General features: G+C 44.0%; 1 protein-coding gene across 2 annotated transcripts in view; it reads right to left on the bottom strand.

Moving 5' to 3' along the window:
- The window catches only part of prkx (protein kinase X-linked), a 57,244-nt gene that overhangs the window by 32,427 nt on the left and 3,839 nt on the right, over positions 1-20,978 (bottom strand). For both annotated transcript variants that reach the window (XR_013789149.1, XM_079495526.1), the window contains exons 2-3: positions 8,502-8,670; positions 6,600-6,863 (exon numbers count right to left, since the gene is read on the bottom strand). Coding sequence is in view for 1 of the 2 variants with exons in the window: in XM_079495526.1 (XP_079351652.1) it covers positions 6,600-6,863; positions 8,502-8,670 (433 nt within the window). In the remaining variant the exon portion in view is untranslated. The remainder of the gene's footprint in view (positions 1-6,599; positions 6,864-8,501; positions 8,671-20,978) is intronic.

The following is a 20,978-nucleotide window of genomic DNA, read 5'->3' as shown; positions in this document are numbered from 1 at the left end:
CTGTTCTATTTCATCCTTACTGACTGCTTAACACTGGACGCCAATCATCCAGTGTTAAGCAGTCATCCAGGATTCATAGAACCATAGTTACATACGTGACTTACGTTTTGTGTTGCAGCGCGTTGTTGCAGCGTGTGCGTGTAGTGTTGTTGTTGTTATCCATATATGCGCGTCGGTTCGTCCCGATTGTACCACGCCAGGTGTCGACGCGGTCGTGTTTGCATGATTGTAACTGTGTATGTAATCGCGGCGCTCTCCATCCAAGTTAGAATCAGTGTAGAACCTGTGTTGTTGTTCTTCGTCTTCTTCTACTTTTGGTTTCCGGCAGGCTGTACACTGTGTGTGTGTGTGTGTGTGTGTGTGTGTGTGTGTGTGTGTGTGTGTGTGTGTGTGTGTGTGTGTGTGTGTGTGTGTGTGTGTGTGTGCGCGCGCGCGCACACACACACACGTGTGTGTGTGTGTGTGTGTGTGTGTGTGTGTGTGTGTGTGCGTGTGTGTGTGTGTACCGTGTAACTTCCGGTAGTGTTTCCGGAAGTGTGAAAGGTAACACGAAACACACGTGGGTCACGTGGTGGGGTTTTGAGCCATTGGGAAGGGGTGATGTAGTGTTGCCAGGTCCACGTATTGTAAGCGAGTGGTAGTGTGTGAAAGTATAGGCTGTAGGCTGTAGGAAGTCAGGGTTTGCGGCCTTGTTTACATAGACGTGGCAACAATGTTTGACAATGTTGGCGGCGCAGCCAATGAAAAGAGTGGAATCACGGGATGCAGTGTTGCCAGGTCTGCGAATTGTAAGCGAGTGGTAGTGTGTGTAAGTAGCGTGTTGAATGGCATTTTTTCTGTGCTTGTTTTCATAGACGTGGCAACAAATTAGGCGGGGGTGTCGGTGCTTGTGGCGTGTTTGTGTTTATTATTGATAGTGATGTTGTTTGTGAGTGTGGACGGGAGGCGGCTGTAGTGGCAGTGCAATGACAGTTTTTACGCGGGTGTTGTTGAGTTTGGGCGTGCGGCGCGACATGAGGAGATAGCCGTGGATCGACGCGGAGGGTAAGGCTGTGTCGTGTTAGTGTGTTGTTGCAGTGTGTGTTGCAGCGTGTTGCAGCGTGTCAGTGACGTAGTAGCTGGTGACTTTCTTTTCCTGGCTTGGGCACTTGGGCACACCTTTTCAAATGTATAATAGATACATAGCACACAGTATGTCTGAATTGGTTTCGTAATAATAATCCAAATCTACAAAGTAACTCGTTTTTAAATAATCATAGCGGGGTTGCAGGCGGTGCTTTGGATGAATATTTCGGGTCATCTTTCATTCATAGACACATCTTTCATTCATAGGTCTGGTGTTCCTGCGATCATCCTGAGATAAGCGTCACTTCAGTTTTACTTCCGAAGTGCTTTCATTATCTCTCGTCTTGTCATGAGCAAAGGCATTGGGAAAGTGCACGTACGTCGTACGCACACAAAGAAACACCCCAGGTTCCCCGGCGTCCACCCGCCAGTCGACTCACTAAAAAGTTAATCAGAGAACAGGATAGTGTTGCCAGACAACAATTAAAAATTGAGCGTCATCTGCGCGGCTTTCTATCCCCCGTGACTGGCATACTGGCGGACTGGCACAGGGTTTGAAAGCGATGCCACCACATCTCCAGGTGGAAGAGGGCAAGGGAGGGGGGGGGGGCGATGTGATGCGATGTGACGGTGGCTGGCGTCTAGCTTCAAGTGAAGTGGCTTCAATGAAAGTCAAATTATTTTGTTTGTCGCTGACTCGCTTATTTAATCAGTTTGAGTTGGATACGGAAAAACGCTCCACGGGAGGTCGCAAAGGCTGCCAAAAAGCTCTGAGGGATGAAAGATCACAAGCTGGGTGCGATCACTTATAAACGTAGGAGGAAGAGGATGTGTTCTTTATAAAGTGGAAGATGAAACGACGGCATGCTGCTATAGGCCAGCGTAGTAAATAACCAACACACAACACTGAACTAGATTTGACTATGTTGGCTGATGGCGGTCTTCATTGGTTTGCTTTGGCAATGTAAACAATGTTTTCTCATGCCAATAAAGCCCCACTGCATTGAATTGATGCCAATCATTAGTTTAACAACTTAAAATGCTACTTTCTCTGTGAATAATATACGTTATGATTCTACTTAGTTGTATGTATGTGCTGTATGTATTCCATTATGTTCGTTTTTGTAGAATATGTTGTATCGTGTTGTATGTAGTTCATGCATTACTTACTGATTACAATTTACAGACACTCTTAATCCAGAGCGATTTACAGTAAGGATTCAAGGAAGGACAACACAAGGCAATACATCAAATCTATAGAAATAGTCATCTAGGATCATAAGTAAACCAAGAACCTATCATCCACTCATAAACACTATAGGGTGTACCAAAATCTCCTGGAGGGGGCGTCAACATATGTGTCACGTGGTAGCGGCCGCCATACTTGCTGGCTTGTCTGGTTTGTTTACATTGAGCGACTATCCGTGTGCTTGTATACGTTCTTTTTTTAAACTGACCTCACAATGGTGCAGACTTGCTCAGTAAATAAGTGCCACAGCAGGTCACGTCGAGGAAATGAGCCAGAAAACGGTATTAGATGTTCAGCTTAGCAGCATGGAGACAGCATCAAGGAACCCAGATTGACGAGTTTACAAAAAGACGTAGAATGGCTTAGATCGGCGCACGGGCGCAGAGACATAACGTTCAACAAAGTATCTAAGCACAGCCGTGTTTGTTCACAACATTTTCCTTGTCCTTGTAATGTATTTGGGCCCGACGTTCTTTCTATCCATCCTGGTGTTTGTTCACTATGTTATCGCCAAGAACGAGCTCGATATTTACAAAAACATACCACCGTCTCTATTCTGAGTGATGTGGGCTAGAATTTATTGCCCACGAGAGGGCCGTCCCTAGCTTTTCAGACGCCGCCCTCCTCTTGGTGACGTACACGTTTTCACACGCTATAGGATAGTAAGGATACCAGATCAATAATGACCTGACATCTGTCTACATGACATGCTATCTGAATTAGTTTAGCCTTTGCATAAGCCTGATGAATTGAGTACATACAAAGGACAACAATGGAAACAAGCCCCTGGGGTCTTATCCTCTTAGCGGAACCTTTGACTGTACTACCTGTACTGTGTGTGCATAAGGATGTTCATTAAGTATTTCATCAATAAATAAATAAATCAATGCAAATCAACGCTCAACAATGCCAGATGCACCGCGGCGGTGGATTCAAACCCACAACCTCTGCTGTGGTGAGCAGGCACTTTACCACTTCAACACCCGAGCGCCAAAAATGTTACTTAACCCATTCAGGACGGGAACCCCTTTTGGTAAGCATTATGTTATACTTTAAAGCTATTGAAAAATAGCAGATCTCCACATCACCGAGTGTCACACTACGAGCTTGTAGATCTGCTATTTTAGAAAAATCGTGAAACTGTGGCACAAATCTTTTAATGTATATTCTTTTTTTTAAACTCAAATCTTTGCTTCTGGGGGGGGGGGGGGGGGGGGGACGACGACGACAACATATTTTCAGATGGGGGTCCGCGGCCAAATACAGAAATTTCTGGGGGTCCTTGACATGAAAAAGGTTGAGCACCACTGACATAGAAACATAGGTCTTTAGGATTTAGAAGATTTTTTTAGAATTGGCCTCAGGTCTAAATGGGTAAAAATGTTGTTTTTCTCCTTTTACCAGTTCCACCCAGCGCCACAGGGACGTGCACACATAGACATCAACGGGGGCTTCAGCCCCTGCCCTTTTACCTGTCTGTAAAACAACTGCACTTTCCAGACCACGAATGCAGCATTTAGTTACTATGGTGAAAGAAATGCAAATGCCACTCCTTTCCATGCCATGCCGGAAGGCAGCATTCAGGAGAATTTTTCCGAAGTCTCCTGAACTTGAACACAGCATTTTGCGTTGAACAAATTTGTTTAGAAATCCATGTCGTTAGACTTGTTACACCGCATCTCCACTAGCTAAAGAGTGCTGGGTAGCGCCCCGAAAATAGCTGATCTACAGGCTGCGATGCGTTGTGAGCTTGTAGATCTGCTAGTTTTGTCCAAAAGTGCCCTTATTTCAGCCCCTGCCTCTGTAACGCTCTCGGCACGTCCCTGGACGCCAGGCTTGGTGTGGATAAGCCCTTTCCATTACAGTAACGAGGGACGTCTAAATAGGACTGACACACGCCAAGAGGGAAGACAGACACGCTGTGGGGCTCTCTGGCAGACCGTGTGGGAGGGTGACAGCTGCTTTGTTAATCGCTGGCATCAAACAGTGGTTTTGAAAAAATAAAAAAATAAAAAAGGAGAGCAGCGGTCCCCCTCAAGCAGCTAACAGCTGCACCGCTATCGCTGAGCCAAATTATGTAAAGAACTGAAATACCACAGAGGAAAAAAATGGGGAGAGTCCTGTAGCGTTGCCAAGGAATAAAAAAACTGCTCCAGTGGAGCTGCTTTAGTGGCCAACAGTATAAGACTGAGGTTGTACTGGTCAGCTCCCAGGTTTTAATGTGTGTGTCTCTCTGTGTGTGTCTATGTGCAGGGCATGGCTGCTACCCAGGGCATGGCACAGCTCCTACCCTGGGTAAAAAAAAAGAAAAAAACAATTGAGGAGGGAGAGCACTGTACAATATAAAATAATAGCTTTAATGGCTTCAAACCAGTGTTGAGCTCCCAAACTGTATCGGTTTAACCGGTGTGCAGACTTCCTAACTTCTTATCTGTACGTATTTTTGTTCAGCCCCTGTAGAAATTTCGGAGATGTGCGTGCTTCCCTTTTTGGATTCAAACCATTGTTGCCAGATTTTGAAATAATCAACCAGGTCTATGACAACAAGCTCAAAAGAAGCGACTAGGCTACATCATGTGGACTCCCTCCACAATTGCTTTAGCAAATACCAAAATACACCTGCCTCGCAAGCAGAACAAGTGTGGCGGTTTGGTTATATTCCACACTCTATTTTATTTATACATAATATGTGCCAGAAGAAACCCTATCAGCGTCGATTGAAGCAATAGTTCAATCACAGATGCTGATCTGATCGCCTACCATTTCCAAACACCCTGGAGCGGGTATTATTTAATTATGCACCGCTGAGACGCCAGTGCCATGCAGGGTTTTCATTCCAACACATCGCCAAATGATTCCACTAATTAAATCCTCTCTCTCTCTCTCTCTCTCTCTCTCTCTCTCAGCTGGTTTGCCGCTCGGGCTGAAAACAAATCGCTGCGGCACCATAACTGAATAACACCACTGCATACCGCAAAGAAATATATTGTGTGATTAAAAACTATATTTGAACTTGTTACATGTCATCTAATCTTCCTAAAATGCTCATTAAAAGGTGGCCTTACACTAGCCGTTTTTTTCAATATGAAATCTGATAGCACCACACACTACAGGATAATCGGAGCGGGCAGAGCAAATATCAAACATTCTTGATGTTGATCGGGCCGATCCCGATCGCGCAATGAGCGGCCCCGAGCAGATCGATTGAGTCGGGCACCCCCGAGCGTCAAAAAATGCCCGATTATCGGCTAGTGTAAGGCCACCTTTAAACAATGTTACATGTCCTCTACGCTTCCTTAAATGCAATGCAATTAAAACAATGCACCTCCACACGCTTAGACGGAAGCGAGACTTCCGCATATCGACCGTTTAAAAGGGGGAATTAAACAAGAGTGTAGAGAAGATCATTTTGGTGAGCCGTCTTTTCTCTGATGCCGCGTTCACACAGCTGGCGACAAAGCGACATGCTGATAGAAGTCATTGTCAATGGAAGGCCTGCTTCCACTGAAACCACTGAACCGGCTGAAGCTACACAGTGATGACACAGTCTGGCAGAGTCTGCTCATGTTGAAGAAGCTGGCTTAAACTTTTTCCAGTGCTCCAACCGTGTCACCATTTATTTCCACCATTCCAATTCCTGCACCGTTCCAGTAAGAGGAAGGAAACCAGTTCCCTGTGCCACGTAACCCCACTCTCTTCATATTATGCCCCGAGCAACACTTCCAACGGTGACTCTGCAGAAATGTTGACGCTTGTTTGTTTTTGTCACAGCTAGTAGTCTAATCGCAATTATTTGAGATTATCGTAATTATTTTACATAATAGTTTCCATGTTGAAAAATGCTTGCATGCATTTTCAAATATACACTATAATAAAAAGCATAAATAAGTTAAAAAGCTGAAATAGCAGATCTAAAAGCTTACAACGAGTCAGGCAGTGATGTGTATGTGTTGAGCTTTTTTGGAAAATTATTAAATGTCAGAAATGTCTTGTATATTTGTAAAAGAAATTGTCAAGAAACTGACCAGTGCAATTTTTGATTAGGAAGGCTAAAAGGCAAACATATATTTTTTTTTGGATGATGTACGATGACAAACCAAAATAAGAAAAAAAACATATACAGTAGTATTCATATGTTCCACTCCAGAGAGTGTTCAATGTCAAAAACATCATCAACCGCAAGCATTTTGTACGACAATTTATCCTCAATTTACGGTACATGTTTCAATAATGACAGCCCTATCGCTACAGTGACGGTGTCAATTAGGGCGCCGGTGTCGGTTACCTGTCCGAGAGTTTCTTGGCGAAGCCGAAGTCGGTGAGGCGGATGTGTCCCTCGCTGTCCAGCAGGATGTTCTCGGGCTTCAGGTCGCGGTAGACGATCTCCCTGGCGTGGAGGTACTCGATGGCGCACACGATCTCCGTGGTGTAGAACAGGCCCGTGCCGTTGCTGAAGCGGCCGCGGCTCCGCAGGAAGCTGAACAGCTCGCCGCCTGGAACGTAGTCCATCAGCATGTAGAGGAAGCGCTCGTCGTGGTGCGTCCAGAACCTGCCAAGGAAAACGGGAAGGGGTTTAAGCATTATGTTATACTTTAGCTATTGAAGAATAGCAGATCTACAAGCTCATAGCGCGGCGCTCGGTGCGAGCTTGTAGGCCTGCTATTTTTGAAGAATCGTGAAAATGTGGTGCGACTGTGGCTCAGGTCGTCCAATAATCCGTGGGTCGGCGGTTCGAATCCCGGCTCCTCCTGTCTACATGTCGAAGTGTCCTTGGGCAAGACACTGAACCCCAAATTGCTCCCGATGTGCTGGTTGGTACCTTGCATGGCTTCCGTCGCCAACGGTGTATGAATGTGTGTGTGAATGGGTGAATGTAATGTAATCTATGTAAAGTGCCTTGGATAAAGGCGCTATATAAATGTAGCCTGGCTTGGCCAGACTCATAGCGGGGATTCACTGAAGATTCTTTCCCGCATATGCGGGGAGGAAACATCAGTGAACCCTCGCTATGAGTCTGGCCGCGCCAGGCTAATATAAATGCACCATTTACCATTTTACCATTTACCAAATCTTTGAATATATGCTTTCAGAGCTTCAGAGCTTTAAACTCAAATCTTTGCTTTCAGATGGGGCTCGGCGGCCAATTACGTATGATTTTGGGGGTCCTTGACATGAAATATTGAGCACCACTCATATAGAAACATAGGTATTTCAGAAATGTTTTACATTTCGAAATGGGTTAAGGCCGTTGGCAGCGGTGGGGTTGGTGGAGGGAGGGCACGCGATAAACAAGACGTGTGGACCTAAAACATTTATTCAGCAACAAAGAGTCTGCTGATACTTGAAGTACACACACGCCTTGAACTCATGGAGATGTTTTTGTTTTTTGTTGCATTCCTCAGCCAATGATTTGATGACCGGGGTCATTGGTACAGTAAATAGGAGATACAGTAGAAGACTCTACGATCATCAAATTATTGGCTCAGCAATGCGCCCAAAAAACAACAACATTCTCGATGAATTCACCGAGAATGTTAAACATTCACACATGTTTAACAAGGTGACTTTGTCAACATTAGTTTGGAGGTCTCCCTCCAGGCCTCACCTGAACTCCCAGTTGTTTGCACGTTGCACAGTTGTTGGCTGACGTTGGGGGTGAAATGTAGCAACAGTTGGAGATTTAAATGGCTAGAATATATAAATGATTGAACAGGCTGCTGCTGCCGCCACGTGAGAATGAAATGCAAATAAAACCGCAGGCAGGCTTCCAGAACTGAATTGTAATTTCAGACTCTGCCGGTTTTCGATTCAATTCACAAAACTGTCTTGTGTGTAAAGCATGGGATTGGATTTACAAGATCTACAAGTTCACGGTGCCTTTGTGTGTCATTTTAGATGTTATCCGTTGGCTATTCAAAGACAGCAAAATCTACAAGCTCACAGTGTGCTGCGAGCTTGTACAACTGCTAATTTTGAAAACTCTTGAAAGTGTGTGAACTACGGATTTAGAAGGCATTTTTGTGGAATCGGCCTCAGGTCTGAGGTGGTCATGGAGGTTAGGGTCAGACTGTGGGGTCAGGATGGTGTGTGTGTGTGTGCGTGTGTGCGTGCGTGCGTGCGTGCGTGCGTGCGTGCGTGCGTGCGTGCGTGCGTGCGTGCGTGCGTGCGTGCGTGCGTAGACACTCACAGGCGTATGAGGAAAGGGTGGTTGATCTCGCTGAGCACCTCCTTCTCGTTGTGCACGTGCTGCTCCTGCTTCAGACGGATCACGTCAGGGATCTTCATCTGCTTCAGAGCGTAGAACACTCGGCTCTTCTTGTCCTTCACCAGGAAGACACGGCCGAACGTCCCTGTGCCTGGAGGAGAGAGAGGGGAGAGGAGAGGAGAGGAGAGGAGAGACACGGGGGAGGTTACATTTGTGCAGTTGTAGAACTAATTAGTGATGCATCTAATCGATAGCTGCTGCCGAGTGGCGACAGTCACTTAAACAAATACAAACAGAACGAGTGCTGACTGCTAATTGTAAAAAGGTAGCATTGTTCTTCATAAATAGCCAATATTAAATGGAGATGCACTTGCCCGTCGGCCAACCTGAAAGCAAACACCACTTGCTCGAACATTTTATTTACTTGCCATGGGCAGTCGGGTAACCCCTGGTCAGCAATGTGTCCACCAGTGGGTGTGGATGGGTAGTACTATAGGTACCAGGGTTCCCACACATTTTTACCAATGCATTTCCAAAACCTTTCCAGAATATTATATTTTCAGGCCTATATAACGATCATTCATTGCAATAATGAGTCTCTTACGCCTATGTGCAATCATGCCCAAAGACAGGCAGTGTAGCAACAATAAAGCATAGAATGCTATAATTCTATTCCACATTTTGTGCCAAATGTTTTGCTACACCACCTATCCTAGGGCATAGGATCACGCTGCAGCACGTTGAGCTTATATATATATATATAGATATATAGATACAGTATATATATTAACCCATTCTGGGCGGGAACACCTTTTGGTGTTAGCATTATGTTATGCTTTAGCTATTGAAAAATAGCAGATCTACAAGCTCATAGCGCGCCACCGAGTGGCGCGCTACGAGCTTGTAGGTCTGCTATTTTTGAAAAAGCAAAGAACGACTGACATAGAAACATAGCTTTTTCAGAAAACTGTCAGGATGTAGAAGACATTTATAGAATCTGATCTCAGGTCAAAATGGGTTAATATACGTTTTATCCCCAGGACTTTCATGACCGTGGGAATCCTGTAGGTAGGAGGGTTGGGATCAGGAATGGGATCCAACGTGTTCCATCCAACATGTTCCATCACATTTTGGAACCGGTCCAGAACCGGTTTTATCTACACCGTCAGAGCTGGTCTTCACATCTGATATGCCATTACAATACCGGTGGTTCTCAAAACCTTTTTAATTTCAATGAGGGGACAAGTATCCATGTGGAAACCCCTTCAAGTACACCAGTCCAGAGGATCCCTGGAACCCACTTTGAGAAACACTGCATTAACCCATTTAGGCCCGACGTCGAAATAAAATAAATGTTCACTCTGAAAGAATATATACCTATTCAAAGATTTGTGCCGCATTTTTCCGATTTTTCAAAAATAGCAGATCTACAAGTTCATAGCGCGCCACTCGGTGGCGTGCTATGAGCTTGTAGATCTGCTATTTTTCAATAGCTAAAGTATAACAGAATGCTTGAAACACCAAAAAGGGTTCCTGCCCAAAATGGATTAATGCAGTGGTTCCTAAAGTGGGCCCCCCCCCAGGGGTCCTTGAGGGAGTTCCAGGGGGTCCCCAGCTAAATTATAGTTTGGAACCAAATGGACCCTTATGGGTCTGTAACTCTGAGAGTGTACAAATGGAAATTTAAATTAACATGGATTGATTTTACAATACAAATTGTGGTCCCATTAAATGGAGGTCTGTATACTAATATGGATGTCAAACTGGGGGTCCTTGAAATTAAACGGGCTGAGAATCACCGCTAGAGCCGTACAAATCTTCTTATGGGGGTCCCTGTCATATCTTTTCAAATGGGGGTCCGCAGGCTAATTAGTGTCAATTTGGGGGTCCACTGCATTAATGTATGTACAGTATGCAATACTATAATCATACTGTATGTGAGTTTAAAAAAATAATGCAATTATTAAAAAAATAAATAAAATAGATATAGATAAAGAAATCCCTAGGATTCCATGTAGAAAGACAGACACATTCATTTACATCTTCAATTGATATTAAATCATGGCAAGAACAAACAAGCCCTATATTAATCTGATCATAATCTAAACACCAACAATAGGCACGCCATGCAAGGTCGCTAAACAGCAACAGTTACAGGAGACACTGATATCAAAATAAAAACACGACTACCCTTGAAAGTGCAGTTTAATGAATGAAAATGTTTCACCCCTCAGGCATTTTTGATATCCTTGGAGAGGGGAGGGAGGGAGGGGGGGTCTTTTGGCCTTTGCCCTGTCTTTCTGTGTGTATGTGCGGGAGGCGGTGATAAAACACGGGGGACGTCGGCGTGCTGTGGGTGTCACAGGAGGAGATGGAATCGCTGCCAGGCAGAGAGCGTACCATCTGGCTCGCTAGGCTACACGCACTCTTGCGCCACGGCGCCATGAATTAACCCATTTTGACTTGAGATCAGATTCTAAAAATGTCTTCTACATCCTGACAGTTTTCTGAAAAAGCTATGTTTCTATGTCAGTCGTTCTTCGATTTTTCAAAAAAATAGCAGACCTACAAGCTCGTAGCGCGCCACTCGGTGGCGCGCTATGAGCTTGTAGATCTGCTATTTTTCAATAGCTAAAGTATAACATAATGCTAACACCAAAAGGGGTTCCCACCCAAAATGGGTTAACACAATGAAGCAAATCATTACGTAGAAAAACTTCAAAACGAGGGACTGCGTTTTTAAAACTGTTAACCCATGTGACCCGAGGTCGATTCTACAAGATGTCTTCTAAATACCGACAGTTTTCTACGTCAGTTGTTCTCAAACTATTTCATGTCAAGGACCCTGAAAATTATATGTAATTGGCCTCAATCGGCTTCAGGTCTAAATGGGTTCAACTTGATGGGACTAAATTGGATGGTGATTTCTAGCAGCCTGGCACTTCTCCCCCGATATTGTTTGTCGTTTTGTCGCTTGCTGCTCATCCTCGCCATCTGTGCCATGTTCTATTACAGTGGTTTTCAACCTTTTTCATGTCAAGGCCCATTATTGTTTACTAGGCATTGAGTCACAGGCCACCATTTGATTGATTAGCCTCTCAGACCCAAGACTAAAGAATATTGTGTTATCGTTGGATAAGAATATGTCCACAATTCCATGCTGCATTGATGTTGGTGAAAAAGGAATGGATGTCCGCACACCGAGTTGTAGCTCCCAGGAAGATTTATTTATTTGTTTGTTACAACGTTTTGACCTCTGTGGGTCTTCGTCAGGTATGACATCCATTCCTTTTTCATTGTACGTATATTTTTGACCAGCACCTGCAGAATGTCTTGAGATGTGCGTGCTTCCTGTCGGATCCTATCTCGCATTGATTGGTACCAGATTTACCAGTGATAACAGGCAAACACTGATCAAAATAAAAATAACAATTCTTCTACATTCGCCCTATTGTGTAGACTTCTTGTAAATTAAGTAATGCAGATTTTTAACAATAATTGAACTCTTGAGAGCGTAAAAATGTACACTCTCAAGAGTTAAAGATCTATAAGGGTCCATTTGGTTACCAACTCTCCATCATTTAGCTGGGGACCACCTGGAACATTCTCAAGGACCACTGGTGGTCCACGGACCACTGTTTGAAAACCACTGTTATATGACGTGAAGCGGAGAGAGAGAGAGAGAGACAGAGACAGAGAGAGAGAGAGGTCGAAGCTGGAAGACGACTTGACAGAACCGGCCGCGAGTCACTCAACGAGACGATGGTGCAACGCACTGACTCATGGAATTTCTGGCTCATCAGGCTGCCTGCGTCGCTGCCTGTACCTACAAGGATCCTTTGTCTCGGGGCCCTCCCGGGGCGTTGCCACGACAACGCGCGCACAGGTAGTAAACAAGCAGTGGAAGCAGGTATTTGTTTTACATTGACGGTGATAAGGTGGGAGCCGTCAGGGATGACCCCCCCCCCCTTTTTGTGGTGTAATATTTCGTTTGCGGCCAAACTGCGTGACTTGTTATCTCTCTCTCTGTGAATGTTTCATCACATACGTAAGGCATGCGTAAGCCATGAGACTAAGCCAGAGGATCCACCTCCACAAGCATATACCTACTATTAAATAACTACACTGGATCCACTGGAAGCACAGGTTACTTTTTTCTCACTTCCTTAAAACAAAGTTGCGCCTTTACGGTCTATGAAAACAAGCCCAAAAGAACATATATTATGCATTGGCTATTTGAAAATAGCAGATCTGCAAGCTCACGTGTCCTAGTTTTGCTATTAAATAAATGAAAATGTATTATTTACTATAGTCCCACTAGACCCCATAAAATTACATCTGTCCACAAAAGATCACAGGATCTATTGAATGTTGAAGGGGGAGGTGACAAACTGACATGCAGTATTGAGCCATTTGAGCCTACGACACACAGTATGGCAGCCCCCTATAGTACCCCCCTTCACACACAGTATGGCAGCCCCCTATAGTACCCCCCTTCACACACAGTATGGCAGCCTCCTATAGTACCCCCCTTCACATTCAGTATGATCCTGTGAAGCTAAAACATGAACCTTGGTTGAAAAAAACTAATGTTCTAATGTCCTTTAAAGCTGATATAAGCAATAATATGTCAAAATATGAATGACCTTTTTATTATTTTGGTATTCAGACAGCCAGCAATGGGTAGAACGCTCCCAAAAAGAATTTAGTCTCTGTGACACATCTAGGGGCCGCAATCTGCATTCAAAGATGTTCCTAGACGCTTTGTCATTGGTCGAAAAATGACAAAGCTTCTAGGAAAATCTTTGAATGCAGATTGCGGCCCCTAGATGTGTCACAGAGACTACATTATTTTTGGGAGCGTTCTACCCATTGCTGGCTGTCTGAATACCAAACAAATAAAAAATAAAAAGGTCATTAAAATGTTGACATATTATTGCTTATAGCAGCTTTAACACAAATAATTATGGTATTGAGATCCATGGCACAAGACATTTTCAGATGGGAGTCCGTGCCCGTGGACAAATACACATTCATTTGGTGGTTTCCTTGATATGAAAATGATTTGAGAACCACTGGTTTAAACAACATTGGGGAAACAAGCAACGGTGTATCAGAGTGCAATACACCTCCCAACCGATTGAAAGTAGTATAGTTGAAAGTATATAGCGGGGGAAAAAAGAGAACGGATTAAAATGCTTTTTATTGAACAACACGATCAATAAAGAACAATGGAGGTACTTATTCCCACCCCGACCAGAGGAGAACTGTAACATCCTTGGCCAGGGGGTAAGCCTTTTATATTTGAAATCTGAATGTTTATGTAAGGGCTATTTACAGCCGGAGCAAGTGCAAAAAAAACAGGTTGACATTTCGTCATGTTTCTGTGCTGGTAATAAGCAGACAACATGAGGCACGTGTAAGGCATGGGGGTAAAGAAGCCAGGGGTCACACCTCCACAAGCAGAGGTATAGAGGCTATAAATCACAGAGGGCCATAAATCACAGGCTCGCTCCTTGTTGCCCATTGTCTTCTACAGGGAGATGTGGTGCGAAAACATAAAAAGGGCACTCATCCATCCAGGGGGAGAAGATGTTGCAGCGTGACATCAATATCGTTCACAAACCCTACCATTACTGAGGGGGAAGGACGGAACGGAAGAAAAACAAAGCAAGAAACTGCTACAGTGCTGGCTCACAGGACACGCCAATTGCACACTGTTAGGGATGCACCAAAAGGGAAATTCTTGGCCGAAACAGAATACCGAATATAGGAATAAGTTGGCCAAAAACCGAATAGCCGAATATTATATATCTTTTTTTCCCCCTTTTTTCTTATTTTTTTACAGTTTTTGTAGGCCTAGGTTACGTACTGTACATACTTTGTTTTGACTATTCGGTGATATATTTTCGGCTTATTCGGGCCAAAACCGAATAGGCCGAAAATGCATTTTTAGCCATTTTCGACCAAATATTTTCTGCGGCCCGAATATTCGGTGCATCAGTAGGTTTTGAAGAGACTTAGCCTACCAACTACCCAAATCTTAATGGATTAAAATAAATTGCTAATGTATAAACTGCAATATAATTTAGGCATTTAACTTAATCCAGAGCGATTTACAGTAAGCAAGGTTAACACAAGGTAATAATAGACATCAAATGCATAGTCAGTGTAGTGCCTCAGTAATCTAGGATCACACCAAGAACCTAGCATCAGTCTAAAGTAAAACAATATAATATCAAAGAATAATATATACATTGAAACTATACAAACAGGTCAACAAATTAACCTGGAATCTAAATTACATTGTAACCTTTGCATGGTCGTCAAGGCTAGGGCAACTGCTACGGCTAAGTACAACTCGGTAGGACCCTATTGACCCTATTTATCGCTGCATGCATAATTGCCTATACTTAATTATGTCTTCACAAAAGTCAAATATTGACAAAATATTTGCTTGTCTGGCTCTACTGTAGATAATGCGAAAGAAGCACATCAACATTTTTTCGGCAACAGTTGCCCGTGTTTATCTGCCTGCCGTGGCGGGAAATGTAATCAGTGATTCGGCATTGCTCTCCCAGCATTTTGTTTTAAACCAGTCTTCTCTACACACACACGCACGCACGCACGCACGCACGCACGCACACACGCACGCATACACGCACGCACACACACGCCACGACAGCAGAGCGCAAGTGGCCGCGGGCAAAAGAATATCCCGATATCCCGAAGAGTTGCCTCATGATTTCAATGACAATTAAACAACGGCAAACGGATAAGGAGCTTTAGCTGATTTGTTTTAGGCGGGCAAATCCCCTCTCATCAGACAAAATGGCTCGGCAAATTGGATTTTCTATGCGGGGCTCATAACTAAAGCACCCCCACACCACCCCCTTCTCCCCAGCCACCACCACCAGCACTGGATGACCGCTGTATCCCGCTGTCCGCATCCCTGGCAGGCATTAAGTTCAGACCTGGATGCCCCCCGCATGTGGTGGATATTATTAAAGCTGGATGAATTCCACAGAGCAGAGCACGCGGGCAGCAGCGTGCTGAATAATAAATCACAGCACCTGTTTCAACCAGGCCACCGAAAGAGACAAAACGCTGCACTGTTGTTAGCGCAGAAACCCCTCATCTGCATGTTCTAACTTTTTGTGGTTTTCGTAAATTAAACGCCCTACTCGATCACACCATAGCATCACACAAGAAGCATCGAAAGTAGCAGATCTACAAGCTTGGAACGTGGCACAAAGCGACGCTTTTTGAGCTTGTAGATCTGCTACCTTTGATGCTTTTTGTCATGCAGAAAGAGAGAAACCTCTTATCTACATATTCTAACTTTATGTGTATTTGCGCAAATCAACGCCCTACTTCATCATGGTACGGGGTCACACAAAAACCATCACAAGATCTGCTACTTGTTGTTGTGCAGGAATCACTTATCTGCATATTCTAACTTTTTATGTTTTGTTGAAAATTAACAGCCTACTTGACCATGCTACAGCGTCACATAAAACGCATCACAAGTAGCAGATCCACAAGCTCAAAAGCGCCAAGTGTTGAGCTTGTGGATCTGTTCCTTCCGATGCTTTTGAATCTTAATTCTGAAAAGTAACAGTTTTGGACGTGTAGTTTCCACCGGACGGAGACCAGCTGTTCATGAAAACAGGTTTGTCACACAGCCTCTGGGTACAGTCAGTCAGTCATAGGTTTGACACACAGCCTCTGGGTAGTCAGTTATGGTCTCAAATGTCCCGTTTACCATAAAAAAAGGGAACTGGTTCAGTTATTTCTTCCCCCCCTGCCTGATTTTGAACCAGTGTTTCCACTGAAAATGAATTGGTTCAGAACCCTAAAAGTTGGTTTGAAACAGAAAAAAGTTTTTTCTTGCCCTCGACTGCGAACCACACTGTGGGCATGACTATTCTACAGGTTGGAAGATGCAGATGGGATATAAACAATGGCAAAATAACTCTAAAAAGAAAGAAGAAAAACAAACAAAAAAGAGACAAGAAAGAGGAAACTGTAACTGCCATTGACAATTGAATAAGAACATGTTGAAATAGTTCCAGCACCTAATCCCCACAGCCCATGATCACTGTTACTGTGTTATTGGAACTGCATTTTATATAGTATTTTAATGCATTTGTGCATCTTATGTAATGTTGTTTTTATTGTTGTAAACTGACTGCCGGTGTTCCAAAGACAAATTTCCATTTTATGTCAAATTTAATGGACATTGGACAATTTATCTTTATTGAATTTCCCCACGTGAAATGGACATTTGGACCAGTCATATTTGACACATTGCTGGCCAGGCCTGGAATCATGCCTGGAATCGATCAATGGGGTAGGTACTCCTGCTCCCCAGGCCAGCTCTCTAACCTCTCTAATCTCTTCAGATACTGTATGCTGGCCCCCATTACAATGGCTCTGCTTAACCTATTTTGACCTGAGATCAGATTCTAAAAATGTCTTCTACATCCTGACAGTTTTCTGAAAAAGCTATGTTTCTATGTCAGTCGTTCTTCGATTTTTCAAAAATAGCAGACCTACAAGTTCATAGCGCGCCACTCGGTGGCGCGCTATGAGCTTGTAGATCTGCTATTTTTCAATAGCTAAAGCATAACATAATGCTAACACCAAAAGGGGTTCCCGTGGGCTTTCACGGAACCGGCAATGAACCGCCGGTTCCGTGAAAGCAGCATCAGTTCTAGAACCAGAGTTATTTTGGTAGAAAAGGGGCCAGTGTCCCCACAGGGAACCGATATGATCACACCCCTATAGGCCTAACACAGTGGTTCCCAAACTTTTCAGGTCAAGATCCAGAAAGAAAGATTAGATGTTATCCCGGGACCCAAACTAGTGAAAATAGCTGCATCTACAAGCACACGTCATTGTGTTTCTTTTTTTATATACATATTTATTTTGAAATAAATATATATTTTTTAAATGTAGGAAAAGAAAATGGGATTTTTACTATTTTTAGTCATGACCCATAAATATTGGTCTGTGATCCACAAATAGGTCCCGAACCACTGTTTGGGAAACAGTAGCCTAAAGTATATACACAGTACTGTAGGTTCTTATATAAACCCATTTTAACTTCATTTTAACCATGACAGCAGATTCATCAAAAATACCCGTCCTTTTTTCTGGTGACTCATACTGCCCTCCTAATACATGAGGGGGCCATGTTTTTTTTTCCATTTACAATTTTAATTTATATTTCATAATTATTTGTTTGTTTTTGTCTCCTCCGTCCTCCTGCTGGAGCCGCTTCTTTTCCCAAAACAATTATTAAAAATAAATGAAAACAGTAAATGAAAAAACACAGCCACCTCATGTATTAGATGGACAATATCAGTCACCAGGTTTTCGATGAACCTGGCATAGTTAAAATTGAGTTTGAAGTTACAATGGGTTTGTATAGGAAGTGGGCGGGACAGCTAAAATGAATATCAAATAACAAAATACTGAGCAACTTAAAAACTGTCTGGGGTGTTCACATAAGCCTGAGTAGACGATGAAATGACCAAAAGTTTTTTTGTTTTTTTTAATATCCCTTTAAGCTTCATGTTATGTTTTGGTTTATGTCTGAAGAAAAGAATATTCTCTTATGGCCGGGGGTGACGGGGGTCCCTCCCTCCATGGCACAAAGTATTTAATCATTGGGGTCTGCGACCGTATACGGGCGTCCTTGACATGAAAATGTTTGATAACCAACCATAGCGGTATGTACTGTATGTCACAGTATGATAACCAACCACTGGCCACTGCGGTAGGACACAAACAGTATGATAACCAATCACTGGCCACTGCAGTAGGACACAAACAGTATGATAACCAATCACTGGCCACTGCGGTAGGACACAAACAGTATGATAACCAATCACTGGCCACTGAGGTAGGACACAAACAGTATGATAACCAACCACTGGCCACTGCAGTAGGACACAAACAGTATGATAACCAACCACTGGCCACTGCGGTAGGACACAAACAGTATGATAACCAACCACTGGCCACTGCAGTAGGACACAAACAGTATGATAACCAACCACTGGCCACTGCATTAGGACACAAACAGTATGATAACCAACCACTGGCCACTGCATTAGGACACAAACAGTATGATAACCAACCACTGGCCACTGCAGTAGGACACAAACAGTATGATAACCAACCACTGGCCACTGCAGTAGGACACAAACAGTATGATAACCAACCACTGGCCACTGCATTAGGACACAAACAGTATGATAACCAACCACTGGCCACTGCAGTAGGACACAAACAGTATGATAACCAACCACTGGCCACTGCGGTAGGACACAAACAGTATGATAACCAACCACTGGCCACTGCAGTAGGACACAAACAGTATGATAACCAACCACTGCAGTAGGACACAAACAGTATGATAACCAACCACTGGCCACTGCATTAGGACACAAACAGTATGATAACCAACCACTGGCCACTGCATTAGGACACAAACAGTATGATAACCAACCACTGGCCACTGCAGTAGGACACAAACAGTATGATAACCAACCACTGGCCACTGCGGTAGGACACACACAGTATGATAACCAACCACTGGCCACTGCAGTAGGACACAAACAGTATGATAACCAACCACTGGCCACTGAAGTAGGACACAAACAGTATGATAACCAACCACTGGCCACTGCGGTAGGACACACACAGTATGATAACCAACCACTGGCCACTGCAGTAGGACACAAACAGTATGATAACCAACCACTGGCCACTGCAGTAGGACACAAACAGTATGATAACCAACCACTGGCCACTGCATTAGGACACAAACAGTATGATAACCAACCACTGGCCACTGCAGTAGGACACAAACAGTATGATAACCAACCACTGGCCACTGCAGTAGGACACAAACAGTATGATAACCAACCACTGGCCACTGCAGTAGGACACAAACAGTATGATAACCAACCACTGGCCACTGCGGTAGGACACAAACAGTATGATAACCAACCACTGGCCACTGCAGTAGGACACAAACAGTATGATAACCAACCACTGGCCACTGCAGTAGGACACAAACAGTATGATAACCAACCACTGGCCACTGCGGTAGGACACAAACAGTATGATAACCAACCACTGCGGTAGGACACAAACAGTATGATAACCAACCACTGCAGTAGACACACAGTATGAGAGCCAAAGTGAGAGCAGAGCTTTCCCTTCCACTAAATGCAAAACTGGGTTGTTTCTAGAGCAGAAGTAGGAGTGAGGCTGACGCCGGCCAGGTAGATGGAGCCCGAGGACATGAGTGAGCTAATGAATTTTTAATTGGGCCGCTGAAGTCTCCTCTTTTGGCCCGGGCTCCCAATATGCTTTTAGGATAAACATAGAATGGAAACTGATACGGGGCTTCCTCCGAGATGCAGGCCAGGCAGGCAGGCAGCAGATCTGGAGTGGACCCTCTCCTCTTACCCCTCGCGCCTCGTCGGTCGACGACATGCGAACGCTTTCCAAAAGCAATCAGCTAGATTGAGAAGGGAGCACTCTTCTTGTGGAATGAGGGAGCAGCATTATTTTTGGTTTTAAAAAGCACCTCCTCCCATCCAGCTCCATCAGCGTTGACCCCTGTGTGACCTATGATCTGTCCTGGACGGATTGTCCTCATTTCAGTGTTCCTGTCAGAGAGGTCGTTTGCAAGAAGAAGCCATCAGCATTCTGCATGGCGGCTAACGTCATTACATCTTCATTATATAATAAATCGAGTAGAGAAACTCCTCCTGTATGCTCTAATCCAGGGACGTTCACAGGACCTCTTAGCTGAGAAAAAGAGATGAAGCAGGGACCCCCCCACTAAGAGACGAAGCGCGCACACACACACACACACACACACACACACACACACACACACACACACACACACACACACACACACACACACACACACACACACACACACACACACACACACACACACACACACACACACACACACACACACACACACACACACACACACACACACACACACACACACTCGATTTATGAAATGGTGTTGCAGATTACACTTTTTCAAAGATGGCGTCATCGACAGCTCCATCATCAGCGTTGTGTATATTATTTTATTACACATTATCTTTTCTATTAAGGTCACCTGGAAGAACTTCAAATCTTCAGAAATGAAAGTTTATGAAATATACAGTATATAATGCTAAAAGTCTTCATCAAGGCAACAAATCTGTTTCAATCTTCCCCATACTAAATCCACTACAGACAAAGCAAACATCCCGGCCGCTGTCAAAACAATGACTTATTAACAATGGGTGGGGAGGCATTACAAAGTCGTGCCTGAAAAGTGTCAAGAGGACTGGCTGAGCCCAATGATTTGAGCTCCAAAGCTTGCGTATCGTCGGACAGGGATTTGTATCCAATTTCAGATTTAGCATA

Source organism: Electrona antarctica (assembly GCF_951216825.1).
Source record: "Electrona antarctica genome assembly, chromosome: 24".
Classification (NCBI taxonomy): Eukaryota; Metazoa; Chordata; class Actinopteri; order Myctophiformes; family Myctophidae; genus Electrona; species Electrona antarctica.
This window is presented reverse-complemented; position numbering and strand designations above follow the sequence as displayed.